Source organism: Scyliorhinus canicula, chromosome 14 (genome assembly GCF_902713615.1).
Source record: "Scyliorhinus canicula chromosome 14, sScyCan1.1, whole genome shotgun sequence".
In the NCBI taxonomy this organism is placed as follows: domain Eukaryota; kingdom Metazoa; phylum Chordata; class Chondrichthyes; order Carcharhiniformes; family Scyliorhinidae; genus Scyliorhinus; species Scyliorhinus canicula.
The window spans coordinates 46,412,830-46,434,362 of record NC_052159.1 but is presented as its reverse complement, the minus strand read 5'-3'; the positions used below and the strand labels follow the sequence as shown (position 1 = coordinate 46,434,362).

At 45.8% G+C, this 21,533-nt stretch overlaps 1 protein-coding gene across 2 annotated transcripts in view; it reads right to left on the bottom strand.

Moving 5' to 3' along the window:
- flt1 (fms related receptor tyrosine kinase 1) overlaps nucleotides 1-21,533 on the bottom strand; it is a 269,771-nt gene that overhangs the window by 213,043 nt on the left and 35,195 nt on the right. For both annotated transcript variants that reach the window (XM_038817857.1, XM_038817858.1), the window contains exons 2-4: nucleotides 19,046-19,133; nucleotides 9,767-9,984; nucleotides 3,033-3,157 (exon numbers count right to left, since the gene is read on the bottom strand). In XM_038817857.1, the coding sequence (XP_038673785.1) occupies nucleotides 3,033-3,157; nucleotides 9,767-9,984; nucleotides 19,046-19,133 (431 nt within the window). The remainder of the gene's footprint in view (nucleotides 1-3,032; nucleotides 3,158-9,766; nucleotides 9,985-19,045; nucleotides 19,134-21,533) is intronic.

Below are 21,533 nucleotides of genomic sequence, written 5' to 3'. Positions count from 1 at the left end.
GGAGGGATGCCTCGAGTAGGATGTAATAAATGTGACTTTCGTCCTATCTCACTGACTTCCTGTCAACACAGGATACAGACCTACTGTCTCTGCTCCGTGCTGCCAACTTGGGTATTATATGGATGCTTCTGCTTGTGGATTATGCTGCTCAATGGGAAACATTTTTGTCCTATTACCCGGACTATAACATATCCTTTGGAAATATGTATGTATATTTACACCAACAAAGAGAATGAAATTAACTGCATTTCTACACACTTTAAGTTTGCTGCAGTTTAAGTTACTTGCAGAGTACATTGGATCATACTAAACCTGGAAAACCTTGAAGTTCAATTTTGTTTCAAATCTTTAGAATTGTATGGAAATTATTCAAACTAAATGGATTAGAAATACTGGTATTTGTAAACATTTCTCACTTAACATTATTTCATATGGCCAGTACTAAATAACTTGATCAGAAAGGTCTTTCCATTTTTATTCATATATGCAAATTTCTTTATTTCAGAGTTATATTCATTTCATTAATCTTTTCTATTTACTTGTTCATTTCTTTTTTCATATTCCTAATTTTTCTTGTGCTATTCTTACCTGTTTACTTTCCTCATTGTAAAGATATCCGCCGACACAACAGCAGGACTATGTTTCAAAACAATTTGCTGTACAAGACAAACTTCAAGCTGTTTGAAGGATGTGATAAGATGCTGCGGTCGATTTTCAGGATCGTTTGCCGCGGGCACAAATCCCGTTATGGCTGCTAACACTTGCAAGTGGGTCATAATTGGGATTTGTGGCAGTGTGATCTCAGCTTCAGATCGTCCCTTGCCCCCCCCCCCCCCCAAACCCCCCCTCCCCCCCAAAGAAAGGTGTCGAAAGGCATTGCTTTGAAAACGAAAACCAGTCGTGATAACCATGCCGGGACGCGGAGAAGAGTGTAACCCCTGTGTGATGATGCCACTCTGTGGCATCTAGGCACTGCCAGGGTGAGGGACAGGCCTCCAGGGAACTCCACTGGGGCAGGGGGTTCCCATTATTTGCAAGGGGGGATGTGGTTGTGCCTGAATGGCAATTGAGGGGTGGCGGACACTGAGAATGGAGGAATGACGATGCCAGTGGGTGGGGGAGGGGGTGACCTGTGTGTTTGAGTGTTGGGGGTGTTCTCCTTGTCTCCCAGGGGTCCTGATGTCCGGAGGGGCCTTTAAGTGTTAAGTGCACTTGGTGATTGGGGCACCATTTGCCGCCTCCATCAGGCTCTGCCAGAGTGACAGCGCAATATATGACCCCTATTTTTTTTGACAAAGTGTCAGTAGATCTGGAGTGAAAACTTGGCTGTCCTTGTGAGGAGTAATATGCCGGTTTTCATTCAGAATCTGACCCTTTGCCATTTTTTTAAGGAAAATTCTGCCCTGTGAAGATTCAAATTCTTCTTCATGTTTCTTAACCTAATTTCTTACTTTCTTTAATACTTCCAGGGTTCGTTTTTTTTTAAAGTTCCAGGTGACAGTAAAAACAATTGAGTTAGCTCCTAACAGTGGCAGATGTTGGGAAAGGGTGTGAGAGAAAGAGGCAGTAACATTCATGAAATGTTCACTTAATGCAGTCCTGATCCCTGCTTAAGATGCCACACTGTATAACAAACACTGCACGGTCCTACTTTCTACCCATCTCCTATATGATGCTGCTTGCAGACAACACAGAAGAATGAAACACTGAGACAACCTTGCCAGGATTTGAACCCAAGATCTTTTGGCACCGGTACAACACTCAAATCACTGACTTAGCCAAGCTCAACAGAGGAATCACAGGCCAAGGTTGGTGGACATATAAAGAGAAGATTACACAAACAGCAGTAGAAATTTGCAATGAACAGGAAGGGAGGCGGAGAGGAAAAGATTGAGGAGAAAGCTTCGAGCTAGAGTAGCGCAACCCAATGCCATACTTTAAATTTCTGGCAATTAACTGTGACAGACAGTTTCACTATACAAGTCCAATTTCTATAATTGCAAGCACTGCAGGTTCACACAGCTGATAACATTTACAAAATGTTCTAATGAGGGAGTGTGATGACCAGCGCACGCCACCTAGATTTTTACTAAATAATGTTTCTCAAATCTTGGCCAGAATATTTGTAACAACCCAAATTAAAATATTTCTCAGATTAATCAAAATTAAGCAAAAGTGATGTGAGAAACATCTTTCACACAATGTGTGGTTAGGGATGAAATGCACTGCCTGACAACATGGTGGAGGCAGGTTCAAATGGGGCCTTCAGAAAGGAATTGAGCAGTTATTTGAAAAGGAACAATGTGCAGGTTTATGGCGAGGAGACAGGAGGATGGCACTAAGAGAATGTTATATAAATTATGTTTTACATATTCTTCAAACAGTACATAGATTCAATTTGTAAGGGCAAAACAGTACTCCAAAAATTAAAACAATCATCCAAAAGCAGTGTCTGAGTTTTAAAGTCAGTTGAAATTGGCAGACCAGCATGATTAATAATAATAATAAAAGCATAAAGCTGAATTCAACCAACCAAATGAGTGAAATTTGCTACTATTTTCAGCTTATTTCATTATTATAACTGAAATATTTGTTTTCAATTTGGCTTGCAGGAAGTTGTACATTTGTTCGGAACGCTTCAGATGCCAAGCTGTTTAATCAGTTTTTTTTTTATAAATTTAGATTAGCCAATTATTTTTTCCAATTAAGGGGCAATTTAGCGTGGCCAATCCACCTACTCTGCACATTTTTGGGTTGTGGGGGCGAAACCCACGCAAACACGGGGAGAACGTGCAAACTCCACACGGACAGTGACCCAGAGCCGGGATCGAACCTGGGACCTCAGCGCCGTGAGGCGGTTGTGCTAACCACTAGGCCACCGTGCTGCCCCCTGTTTAATCAGTTTAATAAAAAACCTATCATTATCAGCAAGAATTACCATGGGTTCAGAAAACAAGTCATGAAATAAATGCTTGAAGAAGCAATGCACTACAAGTTGTTAGCAATCTCTATGAATACTCCATCCAACCTACCGTTTTTAAAGTGACAGTGAGATCGGGGGCTGTGACCCGGCATGGAATAATTAGCCTCTTTCCTTCCATCATCAACACAACTTTGGGAAAATCTGTGTGTTGCTCCACAAATGGACTGTGTTTGTCTGAAACAAAAATCGATATTTTTAGTCAGTGGAAATGTAAGAAAAAGATTTTGTGGTGTAGCAAGTTGCCAACCCAAAGACTCTCGTCAGAGTTCACCGAAGTCTGCAGAAATGTAAATACAGCTGGAAGTTACAGAACTGCACTGACATCCATCCAAAGGTTTATCAGAATAAAAGCTAAAGTTTGGTTGTGACAGAGCTTTTCACTGAAAATGGCAGTTGTCATCAAAAGATTCCACACCTGCAGCATAATCTTTAAGCAGAAGAACACCTTTAAAGTAATTTCTCAAGTATGTTGGATACTATGAAGCTTCAGACTTTCTCTATTCTTGCCACGGTTGTGAATCTCCTGAACAGACGCCGCTGCATCACTGGTGTCAATAATCTAGTGACATTGAAAGTATCTAATGGGTATCAGTGTTCATTTGCACAAGTTTCAATTAGCCTTGCTGGATGCATGCTTTGATAGGGCATATGCATGGAACAATTCCAATGGACTACCTGGGCAGAATTTCATCGTGCCCGCCTGCAAACCCATAGGTAGGTGACCCATAAAATTCCAAGGGTGGCCTTCCAGCTGCCTTCCCACCCAGCCCCACCTGTCTGCAATTTTATGTTGGGCCCACCCTTGAGCCAATTGAGGCCCTTAAGTGGCCAATTTTGAGGCTTGCAGGAGGAGTTCAACTACAGGGGAAGCCCAGCAGGTCATCCTGTTCGGGCCCCCCAAGGGGGCACTCACAAGGTCTGTTTCCCCCATTGGTGTTCCCTCCCAACCTGGCTCTCCATCAAGACCTCCAACCCACTCTCCCCACTTCCGCCAGGCCTCACATCCCCGTTGTGAGATTCCCTGCACTCACCATGTCCTGGACTCTGGGGTCACCAATGGCTGGGACTTTCTTCTCCAGCCAATTATCACTCATCGGAACATTAAATGGTTGTGAGGCTGCTGTGATCACTGAGGAAGGGTTCCATGCCAACTTTTCAGATGGTGGTGTGGGCAAGCCTGCCACCCAAAAAATAACAGCAGTAATCGGAGAACTACTCTGCCTAATCATAACTGGCTTCTATTGGAATATTAGGTTTTCTGAAGTGAACCAAACCAATTGAGTGGACAGTCAAAATGCAGCAACCATAATCCGCCTTATCTCGTAGGAGGCAGTGATGGAACAAATACAGCTAATAGCAGAATGAAGATATTGGGTGCAACTTTATGGCCATGCTGCGCCTGCAACAGTGTGGCCAATAGAAGCCAGGAGACCCCACTTGCAGGATCTAGCCGGCTTGCCTCACGAGATCTAATGCAACCTCGCGAGGTGTTGCGATATAAATCCCGCCCATTCCCTGCATTCCCTGCTGGGGCACCCATCTAACACAAGTGCCGTTTTCAGGCATTGTGTTTCTCAGTGCTGCCACGGGCCAGGGAGCATGCGCTAAACTCGCTCACTAATGGACTTTGTTCCCATTTAGTTAAATCCCGCCCATTAGATCTGAATTATCCTGTTGGGTCAAATTTACTGTCAAGTAAGAAAAAACAAAGCTCTGTGCAACAGTGTTCTCAAGCTTGCACAGAACTTTGCTTGTTGGCATGCATATAAGTTTCAAGATCACCTGGGAACTTTCAGCCAAACTTTGTACTCTCTCCTTTCCAACTTCAAAAGCCTCTTTTAAATTATCCTCTTTGATACTTTTCCATTTATGCTTCCACTTCCATTAAATGCCCATTTGCCAACCACAACCTTGTAAAGCTGTCTCTTTCTACATGCTAAATTCTCCAACAATATAAGTTGTTTTTTAACTGCTTCATGCAGCAGCTTTGCATGCAAGCTATATGTTAATTACTCAAAATTACTTTGAGCAACGCAAAAACTGCAGTTCAATTGGACAATGATTAATTTCATTATTCTCAGCCAAACTAAAATCACCTCATCCCATAATTCTAACAATTTAGCTATGTTCAAAGCTACAGATTAGTCCAAGCTTTTTCGCTGTGTGCATTCAACACTCCCAAATTTGTCTGACAGACGTATTCCCAAGATGTTTTACTGTATTTTGAGCAAAGAATTTCTATTGTCTGTGATCCCACACAAAGAAAAAAGCCAAAAGGAAAAAGATGCCCTGAGAACCACTTAATGAGATGAAAGGCTAGATTTTGTTTTCTTTTCATTTGAGGAAAGTTGTATTCTTAAAGTATATATTTTTTTAATGTTGTTACATAATACACACCGTCGACAACCATTACCAAAGGGAAAAAAATAATTACTCCCTTGTGGACTATTCAAAAATGGCAAAAATGAAGAAAAGAGCTACTTCCATGCGTAAAGATAATTGATTGCCATGTTGTTTCCTGAGACTAACCATCTCATTGTGGAGATTATGAGAAGTACTAGGAAGAGATGCTGGATATTGCAGCATGCAGACACAGTGTCACCAGCAACTGAAGCTATGGGAGTGCTCCTTACTTTAACCTCAAAGCCATCACTGCTGAGAACTGGAGCCGGAAGAGATAGCCATAGCCAGAGTGAGATCCTGTAATTCTGCAATAGGCAGGGGTGGATTTACAATGGACACAATCGAGCCAATTGGGAACTATGTCCTATAGCAAGCACATTTAGCTGCATGTTTACTTGCGCTTACAGCACCAAGAAACACAACGTTATCTAACGCGACTTCGGTTAGATGTAGGGCCTCGGCGGGGAACACGCAGCCGGGGCCGGAACGTAATCCCATTTCCTGCACTGAGGAACCCCACTTATTAAAACTCCTCAGTGCCAGGAGAGATTGGAACGCCATTTTTAAATGGCGTCCTGATCTCTCGACCCCAGATGTGACCCCCAAAACACCAACTCACCTACAAGGGGGTCCTCACCACCCCCCTCACCCCACATACCCTGCCTCACATGCACAAGGCACCCCTAGGCCCAATCACCACCAGCTTGGCACCTTTGGCTCAAACAGCCCGGCAATGCCACCTGGGCACTTTGGCAGTGCCAGGCCGGTACCTAGGTGGCACTGTCAGGGTTCCCGTTGGTATCTGCAGTGCCTGAATGTCACCCTGCCCAGTGGACAAGCACCTGGGGGCCTTCATTCCCCTTGGACACCCACGAGTGTCATTCTGTCTGGCCTCCAGTCGTGGACATCAGTAATGAACAGCGCTCGCCCGAGGTCTCCAAGATGAAGGGGATAGATCGCAACACGTTGGTTACCTCAGAGAACTGCATATTAGAGTGGGACTAGCTGTCTCGTTCTAACATGCAGTTTTGCCAAAAGGTGACCCTGCCCATAAAGGGCGAGCTTCACATTGCGATGTCTAGTGAGGTTGCGTTAGATCTCATGCCGCGTGGTGAGCCAGGTAGATCCTGGGAGTGTGGTCTCTCGGCAGTTACAGCCACGTTGCACCATGGCGAGCTGCTGTTCAGGCATGGTGTGGCTGGTAGATTGCAGCCAATGAAATATACCGTGCCTAGGTACAGTGCTCCGTGCAGCGGAGGGCCCCTGCCATTAGCCACCCTGTTGTACCACCAGACCCAGTACTGGAATGCTCAGAATCACATCAGCTGGAGTGCACATCAACGAGGCCAGACAGTTATCAGGGCATCCAATCAGAGACTGATTACTCTCTGCATTGGGCTCAAATGAGCCTATCAGCAGAAAATGCAGAGTAAAATCAGACTCTCATTGGATGAGAACCAAAGAGCGGAAGGTAAGTAACGGTTGGCTGTACGCACGTGCGCACAAGTCCATGATACGAGGGAGAAGCCTGGTTATGCACCAGCAACAGAGCAGACCTTCCCCCGGCCAGCAGCAGGCATGCGAAGCCCTGGGCCTTGATGAGAATACAGCGTTGTGAAGCCATCAGAGCGGAACCCTTTCCCCCCCAGGCCAGAAGCAGGCGCTCAAGGGGGTTACAGGGGGGAGGGAGAGTTTGTGAGGGGGTTATGGGAGGGAGAGTTTGTGAGGGGGTTATGGGGAGGGAGAGTTTGTGAAGGGGGTTATGGGGGAGGGAGAGTTTGTGAAGGGGGTTATGAGCGGAGTGAGAGTTTGTGAAGGACTTGGGGGAGGGAGGGAGAGTTTGTGAGGGGATTGTAGGGGGAGGGAGAGTCTGTGAGAGGGTTATGGGGGAGGGAGAGTTTGTGAAGGGGATTTGGGGGGAGGCAGAGTTTGTGAGGGGGTAATGGGGGTAGGGAGAGTTTGTGAGGGAATTGTGGGTGGGGGAGAGTTTATGAGGGGGTTATAGGGGAAGAAGGGGGTGGTGGGGATGGAAAATTCATACATTAACAGTGGACAATCGAACATGCGTGGAACCATAGCCCAGCAAGTAGCATTCAGTGAAAGATAGTAAAATAGGATAGAAAAATCACTAAACTTTTAATTTTTTAAATATGGAAAACCTATACAGGAGCCAGGGATGATTTAGATCAGCTTCAGTACTAGACAGGAATAAATTTGTGAACCATGTTGATTAGAAGAAACCATTTTATCAGTATGTAAAGGAGCAGAAGTCGAGTATTGATTAAATACGAACAAAAATAAAGGTGATTTTCGGGTTATACAGAGTGCATTATTTTTCATTATCTTATTATTAATAACTGCCCAATGATAAACTAAAAAGATTATATGTGGCTGATAAGAATAGTGAATCTTAAGGCATCCATTAACACTTCCACTTTAAAATGAAGGCACTTTTGGTGTGGTTTATGTATTTACAAACAATGCAAACAGAAGTTTCACTCTAAACCTGGGAAAAAGGCAGATCAGTGGGCCTCATGGAGCTAATTTGGGAAGTTGACTAAACAATGTCCTGCCACAGGAAACAATCCAGAACCACTAGTGAATCTAATTCTACCCACAATCTGTTTCCCAAACTCTGATATATACGGAAAACACTGAAGGGATTCTTTTTAACGATAATCGGTATAGAATCCATTAATATTTATCAAACTTAAGACATGCTGGTTAAATTATAATATATTTCAATTAGGTGTCTCACAAGAACTTTGTTAGAAATATTTAGGTATGTTTTCTTTTTGTTTTATTCATTTTCAGGATAGGGTGTGACTGACTTCATTTCTACTTGTTCTCCACTGAATGTCTTTGAAAGAGCGAGCCCAGTAGCCCACAAGCAATCCTTGACAAGGTTTGTACTTCCCAGGGTGGGCAGAATTTAATGCTCCCCTCCATGATGAGTTTAGAGTCATTTAATCGACGTAGACCATGTTACCTTCCCATCTCTGTCCCAATTACGTCCTGGTGGGAAAGCTTGTGGGCAGCATCCTGTCTGGCCTACTTAAAGCCTCATCCCTCTGCTTAGATTCCTTTCAAGTATTGACATTTTCAATGAGGTGGCTGGGATTTAACACCTGCCTGGCTTCAGACCAGCTGCATGGAGGCAAACGCATGATTTGGAGGTGAGATAAGTTTAAAAGGTACTTAAACTATTTTTAAAAAAGTTTTTCTTGTTAAAGTTCCCCCACAAGTCATTGGAGGAGCCAGAATTAGGGTGTCCTCAAACTCCGGGGCATTAGAGTAGTGAGCACAGTTGTTCATACACCAGCTGAGCACCAGGAAGGGTGCAGATGGAAATAGGTTCTGCATCTTCAGAGATGAAGGCAACTGGAGTTAAGGAGTAACAGTCTGCACAAGATTGGCAGAGTACCTGGCATCAGGAGGTCAGAGGAAAGGGACAAGTGTCACAAAGGAGTAGATACTACTCTGAGCACAGGATCTATAGGCAAGAGTAAAGACAACAGTAGATGGCTGAGAACCACTGGCAAAGGGAACTCTGATTTTCTAGGAAGATTGTCACAGAAGATGGTGTCCTCTTCAGCTACAAGCCTCTGTTGCATCTTACAGACAACTGTATCACACAAGTAATAGATGTCCCCTGCAGAAGTGATGGATAACACATCAAATTCACAATGAATGGGACATCACAGGCATGGATGGTGCTTGTTCTAGTGCCAAGAGTGGTCAGGTGGTGTCCTGCAACATCCTCAAGCCAAGGCAGATGACCCTGAAGAGTGTGGTCTCCCTGCTGCATGAGATGGTTTTCAATTGGCACATCCAAGAAGAGTACCCACCTCTTCTCCTTCATGGGTGCCAGGCCTCTTGTGCCCCTGTGCCATCTGGGGTCCAGGTGGTGCAGTGGCAGGCATTGGCACTAACACTCTCCCTTATGACAAGCAGCATCCACAGAAATGATGTCTGAATCCTGTCTCATTCGCACCCCCATAAGATTTAATTGGGTGAGAAACCCACCATCATCCCGATTAGGGGCTCAGCCCTGGGAAAATTGCAGAAGTCAGATTTCTAGTGGAAACAAGTTTCTGACCCAAAATAAAATCTCGACTCCAATGGGAAAATCCTGCCAAATGACTTCAATGGCCTTCTGTATGCTGTTTAGTCCCACTGTACTTCATGTTTAAACTCCATAAAGGATGGTACTAAATAGTTGGTCCAAATCCGATCTGCTTCCTTGCACCTACATAGTCATTATTTTGTAACATTTTATTTCTAACAGAATCAATAAATCATTGAATGCAAAATGTCAGAAGCTTAGCAGAAACAAAAGGAATCTTTTAAAACGAATAAAAACTGTGATGTTTGTCTTACCCTTGACAAATATGTAGAGTGCAGTCTTTTTTTGTCGAGCATTTGAAGATGAGCTATTGCAGTAATAGTATCCTGTGTCTTCAGCCTGAGCTTTGCTCAAAGTCAGATTACTACAGTAAGGTCTAGCGCTGTCCCAACTGTTAAAGTTAATTATACTTATTCTTTCAGTTCCATTAATTACATGATTTGGCCAGGACCATGATATGCGTGATGATCCCCTGTGAAAATAATAAAAAGATAAACCATTACACAGTCCAGTTATATTTTCATTTAAATAAAATCAGATCACTCTGGCAATATCAGCTGTACACTGAGCTTCAATGTTACAATTCTAATGGTCTGGATGTGCAATCAAAAATCAAATCTACGCACATGTTTTATTCATTCATTTTATTCACTTAAATGAAAAGACTGGAAATATGGAATAAAGACAGGAAATGCTTGTAATAAACATTAGGTTATTCAGCATCTGTAAACACAACAGGCCAATTGGCAACCCCATTAGTGTTATGCCACGCTGCTCATTCACTGAGCAAAGGAGGAATCTAGAACCGATCTTTCCTCACATCGGTTTCTTCACAAAACCCTGAGAAAATAGACTCCCATTTCCTTCCCTAAACCCGGTGAAAGTTGTTTCTTATATATACTTAAGAATAGTGCCTTAGCCTTCCCCCAATAAGTAACAGCTGCTCTCACTTACAACCAGAGCATGTGACAGAATTGCAACAGTAACAGTTTTAATCCCCTGCAGCCAATGAAAAGCAGTGTGGGAAGTCACACTGGGGGAGATGGTGGTGTAGTGGTAATGTTGCTGGATTCATCTACGTTGGGGACACGGGTTCGAATTCAACCATAATAGCTGGACTAATTTAAATTCAATTAATATTATTGAAATATAAAGCTAATCTAACCATCATCAATTGTTCTAAACATCTATCTGGCTCACTTTAGTTGTCGTCCTTACCTGGTCTGGCCTACAGATGACTCCAGACAGGCAGCAATGTGGTTGACTCTTCACTGCCCTCTGAAATGGTCCAACAAGCCACTCAGTTCAAGGTAATTAGGGATGGACAACAAATGCTGGCTTTGTCAGCGATTCCCAGATCCCATGAAAGAATAATAAAAACAGCATCCTGGTATTCATTGGGCTGGATATTGTGAAGCCCACTGGAATGGGCAAGATGGCAAGTGGTATCAGAGAATTGTGCTAGAGGCCATCTGTCAGACTCCCAGCAGTGGCAAAACTGTAGGTTGTGGACTGTGTAATGGTTTATCTTTTTATTATTTTCACAGTGGATCATCACGCATATTATGGTCCTGGCCAAATCTTGTAATTAATGGAACTGAAAGAATTAGATCAGCCCCAGTAAGGTAACAAATCAGGAACCTCAATAGTATGCATAATTGCCCACTTGCATATTATTTCAATTAAATTTAATCCTGCCTTCCAATTTAGTGAAATTCATACATGTCTTATGCTTTTGGTAACGCACCCTGTGAAAGCTGGTAACCTATATTTGGCTTTCTTGGCCTGGATATTTACACCCATGTGGGGCATGGAGAAACAGGACATTTCCTCACTCCGCAAACTCAACCTGGAAGAAAATGACTCAGCGGTGCCCTTTATAAGCCCTGTGCCTACTTCATGACAACACATGCTAATCCATGCCCCCCACCCATCCCCTTTTGCCTTTACACCTACCATGCCAACTCACCCAGTTTATACCATCGGCAGATCTCAGAACCCATTCTTATTAAATAAAATTAATTCTGTTGCAGACTTTTAAAAAAACACTCATTCATAAAAAAGTTACTACATTTATATTCCTTCAACTACATTTTCCCTTATAACAACAAACATTCTATTCAATTACAGAGTTGCTTATGAAAACAAGCATTGCAATTCATAGTCCCACTTCAAAGAATCCATAACCATTTGGAGCTATCAATCAAACTGAAATGACAGGCATCCTATTGTGATTATGGACTGTTGTGAAATCAGTCATGCAGCACTTATCTAGTAATGGTGGCCCTAAGTATTGTGTCAACAGACAAGAGTGAAACAGCAAAAAGTCATTTTTTTAAAAACAGAACGCTTAGTTTTTAAAGGGCATGAGTTTTAAATGCCTCGACCGTTTGACAGCTCCCTTTGACAGTTAACCTTGACATTTCTGACAGTTGTTTTTGACACCTCCAATGAGCTTCACAGTTGCAATGAGTTTATGCACTTTATATGCATATTCATGCCTATGTTTAGTAATCCCAAAGGGTTCATAACCCCTGCCAAAAGGCCCCTTACCTATCCCAAAAGGTGTTCCAGGACCATATCTAGAGGAGTATTTTACATTTCCAGAAGAGTACTCTGGCCATTCAAACAAATCCACAAAGTTCAGATCTGCTCTTACTAGGTCTAATGTGCACACAGCGAGTTTCAGACATGTCTCACACCAAAATCATGCATGACTGGAGGCAGCTGCTGATTTCTATGGATACAATTTCGTCAAAACCTGCATGCACAAGGCCAAGTCACTGAATGTCTTCAAGACAGTGATAGATCAGTTCTTTATTAATAAGGGGATCAAGGTTACGGGAAGAAGGCAAGTGAATGGTGATGAGAAACATATCAGCCATGATCGATTGGTGGAGCAGATTCAAAGGGCTGAATGGTCTTATTCTGCTCCTATATCTTATGGCCTAAAGCCTGACCTAGGTCCATTCCTACACCTGTGAAAATAGTTGGTGCTGTGTGTGGTAGTCGGTATTAGGGGTATTACGGTAACCAGGTTGAGGCTGTAAGACCATTGGTGTGGGAGGTACCTGAGACAGCAAGATCATTGGTGAAGCTTGCCTACTGGTTCCGTCCAGTAAGGCAGAGTATAAGAGTCTGTGTCTTCCCAGCTGCTGCATTCTGTACCTGCGCTGCTGGGGGAAACATCTAGTCCAATAAAGACTTCAATTGTCGTCCAATCTCGCTCTGGAGTCATTGATCGAGCATCAATTTATTGGACTAGATTTTAAAGAATGGAGCTCCGAATCAAGCTGGAGTGTCTGCAACTCAGCCCCCACGCGGCAAACTCAGCAGCAACCTTTCAAACACTGGCTGGCGTGCTTCAACGGGTACCTCAGGACGGCCACAACTACACCCACGGAGGACCAGAAAATGCAAGCTCTCCACTCGAGGGTGAGCCCAGAGATCTACACCCTCATCGAGGATGCGGACAATTTCGAGGCCGCGATGGCCCTATTGAAAGGGCACTATATTCACCCAGTAAACCAGGTCTACGCCCGACATCTGCTCGTGACGAGGCGACAAATCCCCGGGGAATCTCTGGATGAATTCTACCGTGCCCTCCTGGTATTAGGTAGGAACTGTGACTGCCCGCAAGTTTCAGCCAGTGACCAGACAGAACTTTTGATCCGGGACGCATTCGTTGTAGGTATGCTGTCCTCCTAAATCCGCAAGCAGTTGCTGGAGAAAAAGACACTAGGCCTCAAGGAGGCACGGGCCCTTGGTAGCTCCCTGGATGTGGCCTCCCGAAACGCCCGCACGTACACACGTACATCCCCGACTGCGCGGCAGCCCTTTGGGCAGCGTGAAACCCCCCAACCCCCCCCCCCCCGCGGCCGACCCTGATGCATCCCCCATTCCCCCACAATCTTGTGCCGCGCCAGGAACCAGGCAACCCCAGGGGACCCCCTGTTATTTGTGCGGGCAAGCCAAGCACCCCCGGCAGCGCTGCCCAGCCCGCTCCTCCACCTGCAAAGGGTGCGGCAAAAAAGGGCCATTTCATGGCAGTACGCCAGGCCTGGGCGGTCACCGCGGTCTCCGGGGGCGAACCGGGACCGCCACCACAACTCTCTCCACAAGCCACGTGCGGCCAGCGGGCGCCGCCATCTTATTTCCCAGGGACCACGTGCGACGGGTGGGTGCCGCCACCTTGCACACCCCCAGCCATGTGCGATCAGTGGGCGCCGCCAGCTTGGGTGGCGTCTCAGGACCCCGATTCGGATGACCATACACCGCCCGAGGAAAATCGCCACCTTTTACGACGACTCGTCTCGGTGACCCTGGACCAGTCTCGGCCCCGAACGCCCTCGACGACGATTGTGCCCATCAACGAGCGTGATACATCCTGTCTGATTGCCTCCGGGAGCACAGAGAGCTTCATACACCCCAACACGGTAAGGCGCTGTTCTCTTACCATCCACCAAGTTAACCAAAGAATCTCCCTGGCCTTCGGGTCTCACTCTGTAGAGATCAACGGGTTCGGCGTAGCGAACCTCACGGTCCAGGGAAGGGAATTAAAACATTTCTGGCTCTACGTCCTCCCTCACCTCTGCGCTGCCACACTCCTAGGGTTAGACTTCCAATGTAACCTCCAGAGTTTAACTTTTTAATTCGGCGGCCCTATACCCCCCCTCACTGTCTGCAGCCTCGTGACCCTCAACATCGATCTGCCTTCCTTTTTGTGAACCTCACCCCGGATTGCAAACCCGTTGCCACCAGGAGCAGATGGTACAGTGCCCAGGACCGGACCTTCATTAGGTCGGAAGTCCAGCGGTTACTGAAGGAAGGTATTATTGAGGCCAGCAACAGTCCCTGGAGAGCTCAAGTAGTGGTTGTAAAGACCGGGAAGAAGCACAGAATGGTCATTGATTATAGTCAGACCATCAACAGGTATACGCAGCTCATTGCGTACCCTCTCCCCCGCATATCTGACTTAGTCAATCAGATTGCACAATACAAGGTCTTTTCCACGATGGATCTCAAGTCCGCCTACCACCAACTCCCCATCCGCCCTAGCGACCACAAATACACTGCATTCGAAGCAGATGGGCGGCTCTACCACTTCCTAAGGGTTCCCTTCGGTGTCACAAATGGAGTCTCGTTCTTCCAACGGGAGATGGACCGAATGATTGACCGGTACGGTTTGCGGGCCACGTTTCCGTACCTTGATAACGTCACCATCTGCGGCCACAACCAGCAGGGCCACAACAACAACCTCCGAAAATTCTTCCATACCGCAAAAATCCTTAATCTAACCTACAACAAGGACAAATGCGTGTTCAGCACCGACCGTCTAGCCATCCTCGGCTACGTAGTGCGTAACGGAGTGATAGGCCCCGACCCCGAACGCATGCGTCCCCTGATGTAGTTTCCCCTCCCCCACTGCTCCAAGGCCCTGAAACGCTGCCTGGGATTTTTCTCATATTATGCCCAGTGGGTTCCCAACTATGTGGAAAAGGCCCACCCACTAATTCAATCCATGGTTTTTCCCCTGTCAGCAGAGGCCCGCCAGGCCTTCAGCCGCATCAAAGCAGACATCGCAAAAGCCACGATGCGCGCTATCAACGAGTCCCTCCCCTTCCAAGTCGAGAGCGACGCGTCCGACGTAGCTCTGGTGGCCACCCTCAACCAAGCGGGCAGACCCGTGGCCTTCTTCTCACGTACCCTCCATGCTTCAGAAATCCGCCATTCCTCCGTTGAAAAGGAGGCCCAGGCCATAGTAGAAACTGTGCGGCACTGGAAGCATTACCTGGCCGGCAGGAGATTCACTCTCCTCACTGACCAAAAGTCGGTTGCTTTCATGTTCAATAATGAACAGTGGGGCAAGATAAAGAACGATAAAATCTTACAGTGGAGGATCGAGCTCTCCACCTACAACTATGAGATCTTGTATCGTCCCGGGAGACTAAACGAGCCTCCTGATGCCCTATCCTACGACACATGTGCCAACGCACAAGTGGACCGACTCCGCACCCTCCACGAGGACCTCTGCCACCCGGGGGTCACTCGATTCTTCCATTTCATCAAGACCCGCAACCTGCCCTACTCCATCGAGGAGGTCAGGACCGCCACCAGGAACTGCCAAATCTGCGCCGAGTGCAAGCCGCACTTCGACAGGCCAGAGAAAGCGCATCTGGTAAAGGCTTCCCGTCCCTTTGAGCGCCTCAGCACGGATTTCAAAGGGCCCCGTCCTCCACCGACCGCAACACGTATTTCCTGAACGTGATTGATGCCCTGCTGGCCTTTCTCCCCCGATTAAAATTGGATATGTTGCGTATTTCCAGTAATTCTAATTTGAGTTATCTTTTACTTGTGCATATGTAATAAGCCCTTAAGGAAACATAACTAGGAAGAATTTGAACTCCTTATATTTGCAACCATTTTTCTTTACTTAAAAATTGTTTGTAATGCAAACCAATATTTTATCAATTAAGAAATGAGCAGCCTTGTAATTCAATGATTTAGATGTTTGCTCGACAAAAACCTCTTCATCGAATGGTCTCGTCACGCCTGACTCGGTGATGCAATGAAGCCATTAAATCTCGCAAAAGGCCTCACGAGATTGGCAACTCAGTGGCCTCTTGTGCGATTTGCAACACTCGGAACGATGTAACGAGGGCGAGATACAGATTTACATATTTAAGTAAGCCATTGGGCTCATTTGGACCAGGCGTAATGGCACCTGGGGAGTCTCTCAGGCCATCGAAGGACAGGGTGGTCGGGTTCTGGGCAGGGTGATACCCTGGCACTTCAGCATTTAAAAATAGCACCTCAATCTCTTCCTGCGCTGGCAAGCTGAGCTCGTCAGTGCAGGAAGTGAGGCAAGTGCGGCCTCGGAGGGGTGTTGTCCATTGAGGCCAAATAAAAAACAGTCCAGTTAGATAGTGGCGCTGCAGGGGCTGAGAAACACCCTGATATACGCACCCAAAACAAATTCTGTTCTTTGGGTGCTAAATCACACCCCTGATCTCCATGTCTCCTAGCATCTCAAAATGAAATAAAATTTACAGTGCAGAAGGAGGCCATTCGGTCCATCGAGTCTGCACCGACCCTTGGAAAGAGCACCCTACTTAAGCCAAGGCCTCCACCCTATCAGCAATATACCCTTGGGCTGGCAGGAGGCCCACTAGTAAGGTGATGAATCCCAGCTGGGAGATGTTGGAAGCACTGGTCAGTGCCAGCAGCCTGCCCAAGAGGAGGGGTGTGCAATGCAGAAAAAGGATGAACAACCTACTCCGATCAGCCAGGGTAAGTGCTCCTTGGCTTCTCTCTGCACTCCAACCTTCTGTCACCCCCTGTAATCTCACCTCAGTCCCACATGCCGCCACATTGCGGGGTCCCAGCGCTCGACCTCGCACCAGCATCCTCAAATCCTCCTGGCACTTCTCATCAGAATCCCTCCATGCTTAGGCGCAGTGCCCACACATACCAGGCACCATCAACATCTGACCTGCCAGGCATCCAGCTCACATTATCCCCAATTATGCTCCTGCAGGAGAAGCTCGCCCACAACTAATGTGAGCAAGAGAAAAAGGGTGGCGCGATGCCGGAGCTGAGGATCCTGACTCCATCTGAGGAGAGAATCATGGAGTTTGCAAGGGAGGAGTAGGAGAGAAAAGTGAGGAACTCTTCACCAGAGAGAGAGGGAGCAAGCACAATTGCTCTCTGCTTCAGGGATAGGCAAAGTTCATAGGTACCCTTCTTACTCAGGTGGCATCATTCAGTTATCTCATTGCCACAACACCTGAGACTCTCCCCCTCACCAGGCTGGGCACCATGTTGCCCTCTCTTTCAGGGTCTCATCACACTCCAACCTCCCACCACATGTGCCCCGCAGCCATCCCATACCTCCATGCCACACACCTCAGACTAACTCAGTCTCTAAGGTCTTTTAAACAACACAGGCAGCAGACTTCAAGAGCACCCACACCAGCTGCGACCCCCCCTGCCCTCCCCCCGCGAGAGCTGAGCAGTGGGCTCTGGCCCTTTGGACTCCTGTGTGCTACATGGCGATAGTGGTGCTCACCTCCCTCTGGGTCATGGCACCTGGTTCCCATCACAGCTGGTGGGTGTGAAGATTTAAGGCGGGCTGAAGATGGATTGGATTGGATTGGATTGAACTGAAAGATGTGGCATTAACCATGCTAATTATATTATAATGCGTTCAAATTCATGCAAATCAGGTTTGCGTCCTCCTGATCATGTCATCGAGGAGAGCCTGGGAAGATCATGTTCCGAAATCTCACCAGCGCAAATCCCATTTTTGGTTCTCACAAGATTTAGCGGTCATTATAGGATTTGTACCCATGTCTAACGTGCCACTAAATCCCATCAACAATAGAACAAGGAAATTTAGAAAAGGACTTGAGAGTAATAAGCAATCACACTAAGTCTACAACAAGATGGAGTATTTTAAGTATGACCCTAGAAAATTCCTTCCCCATGACTCTAAGGAGTGAGATGCCCCATAGTTGGCAGGGCAAAATCTCAAATGTGACGGTCCATTCAAGGCCACAGCTCCCAACTTTGTTTGCACTCATCAAACAGAGGCGGTTTCATTGGTTTGGGCACATCCACAGGATGGAAGACAGTCACACACCCAAGAACTTTGTGTGGGAGGTAGCCAGAGCCAGGCAATCAGTGAAACAGCCAAATCTCTGCTTCAAGGATGCTTACAAGCAAACCTGAAGGCCCTAAACATGATTATTACAACTGGGAATCACTAACGGATGATGACAGAGGAAAATAGCAACACCTCTTATGGGTTGGTGTGCACCACCACAATGACCAATGGCTACAGAAACTTGGCAACAGGCACCAATGCAGAAAACAACAACCAACAATAACACTTGGAAGCTTCATGTGGACATTTGTGGCAGAAACTGTCTCTCAAGGCTTCAGTTCTAGCCACCAACAAATTTGCACCATGAGATGAGGACACCCCATTTGAAATAATTGTTACATGTTCATCATCTTCAAAGATGGACAGATGCTGACGATGTTGTCAGAGGACAATAGCAATGTAAACCCAGGAAACTTGCAGCTACTATATTGCTGGATTCACTATACCGCATGCAAATAGCTCTGTGACTTGATGGCCGGATCACAAGGAGGCTCAAAAATACAAGAAAGCTCATGGGTAGCCTCTTAAAAGCAAGGAAATGGTAGAAATAATTGCCATTGAAATGCCTCCATCACAAAATATGACATTTATACATCACTGCTGCAGAGAAAATAGTGAGGAAATTCACCTGCATGGAGTATAGATTACTTCAGTTAAATATTTAAAGAACATGTTGATAGAGCATTGAGCTTGTTATATATATTACATAAAGGAATTATTTTTCACATCTCATATCAATAGCATATTAGTTCATCATACATCACAATCTGATTTCTTACTTAACACTTTCATTCAGTAGTTGGATAGCCTAATGAGAAATCATGCTCATTAAAATGTTTTGTATGTATACATATTACTGTAAAATTACCTGCATGTCACCTGTAGTGTCTGGTTTAGGCTGATGACATGTTGCTTAGCTCTTAGGCTAAGTATAGGAGCGAGGAGGTCAGATGAGCCTGAAAAATAGAAAAGATTTTTATTTTCCACATTGGATTTCAAGTTAATGAAACAAAATCGAGGGGCAGAATCTTGTGGAGACGGCGGGGCTCTCGACCACCAGTTAGAGAGCTGGGGAGAGCCCCGTTTTGCCTCTTTTAGGGAACATTCATTGCATCATGTGCCACTCAGGCACTTAACAAGCCAGGAGCAAGCCTTCCCTCAAAACCAAGTAGCTTGGAGGCAGAAGTCATGCTGTCCCAAGAGCTGATGTCGCCAGCAGCTCCGTTGAATGGCAGCGCCTCCAGCTAGAAGTAACTGCTAGCAATACGACAACCACCACAGAGGCCTAGGGTTATCTGTGGATCCCAGGCCAGAGGTGAACGATGGTTGGTTTGGAGAAGAGAGGTCAGCAGTGAGGGCTGGGATGGCTCTCAGTGGGCCCACCTGCTCCTCACTTCCCAATGTCAGGTCTCTTGGTCAGGCAAGAGTGCCTCTGAATGAGGGACCCCTCCTCCTTGGAGCTGGCAACAAACCCCATACCGAATTGATTGTCATGAGCAAGACCCCTACCCGCTGCTGGGTTAATACCGGCGCCAACAGGTAAAGGCCCTTAAGTAGGCATTAACTACCCACTTCAGGCCTCAACTGAGGGTGGGGCGGGAAGCCATGTGGGTGGCCTTCCCGCCACGGAATTAATCAGGGTTGAAATGGAAAGGCAGCAGAGTCCCCACCAGTCACCCTCCTGCCTGATTAAATATCCACCGCACTAAATTTACCATTGGGGAGGGAACAAGATCCTGTCTTAAGGTAATCAGAATGAATCTAATGTGTACCCTTAAGTAAGGTCATAAGGACAGTTTCCCAGCTCCAGAAAAATCAATTTATCATGGGTAGTATATTTTTAAATTAGTTTTACAATTACAGCAACATAAATGGAAACAATACCAACAAGTTTTAATATCTGGGTTCTGTGAGAGTTACAGTGGGTAAATATGAAACAATGAATGCCTGCAGCTCACAATAGATTCAATACAGGAAGTCTTATTATACTGTACTTCCTGGAGTCCCAAAAGGCTGTAAAAAGATACAAATCTAAATTCAATAGAGGGTTGCCCCACATCCTTTTTAATAAAGTTTGCCCCGTCTCACAAAATGAAATATTGTTTCATTTTCAAAGTAATTATATTTAAAGTCCTCAATCAGGTCAATTGTTCTCTGCTTTGACCCTGTACCAAAGAACTAAGAGTTAAAATTGTGTACTAGTCCCAGAGTTAGAGGTGCAACTATCAAAATATATCAAGGTAAAGGTGCAATGTCTGTGTTAAAGGTTTTATCATAATGCTTTCAAAACCAACACTTAGTAAAACAAATACTTTTTCTGCTAGCTTGTCCTTGTGCTTATATCTCGCATGCCCTTGCAGGAGAAAAGGCAACTATTTATAATCAATGACATAATCACAAGAGAGTAATGTCCAGGATTATAGAAGAACTGCAGGATAATAAAACCATCCATATTGTCGAGAAGGCAAAAGCTAAGACAGGATCAGCGAACATTGCTCAGGATCTCTAAACGACTCCAAAGGACGAAGCACCATCACTTCCACTATGCCATCACTCTGACACCCAGGGAACCCACAGCTTAGGCTCCAGTTGGGGAGGGGGGAAGACTCCACCCACTTGGCCACCTCCATCCCCTTACGAGCAGGGATAATATAGGATCGGTGAACGGGGGTGGGGGGCTACCAGCGGCAAATTTTCAATCAATCAGGAACTCGCCACCCAATTCTCGCCAGGGACCAAGTTCACAGAACCACCTTGCCCAGCCTCTACCTCCCAAACCCGTCCGGGTGAGGTGACACGCCACACTGCAAGATCTCGATGGTTCAAAGGTGGGCCCTTACCAGGGAAAGTGCTCTTTCGAATGCAAGAACTATCACATGCACCTCCACTGCTCTCCTAAGGATACCTCGCAAATCTTCAAAGTGAGTTTTAGTGACCTGCACCGCAGAGCCACGATCCTCATCCAGAACATTTTCAATGGTGGCCATCATCTGGATGCACACTGTACCACTGAAGTGAGAGCCCGCTCAGCTGCAACAATGCCAATGCAATCTGATGAGGATTTTTACGATTTATCTTGCTTGGCTTCGTAAAACACCACTCAGGATCCTCCAGGGACATCTCAAAAATATGAAATGTACACCAGGATAAAATAAAGGATCACAAGATGAGCAGAGCCAGAGCACAGGAAAATGTGATCGCCCCCGCGCTCACGTCACGTGACCCCCTTGTCATTGATTTTTAAACAGGGGAGGGTTGCTGATAAATAATTTGCTGATCAATCTCACATGTCAGAGGCATATCATTTGTTGAATGTTAACAAATCCTATTAGTGGGATGTACATAAAAATCATTTT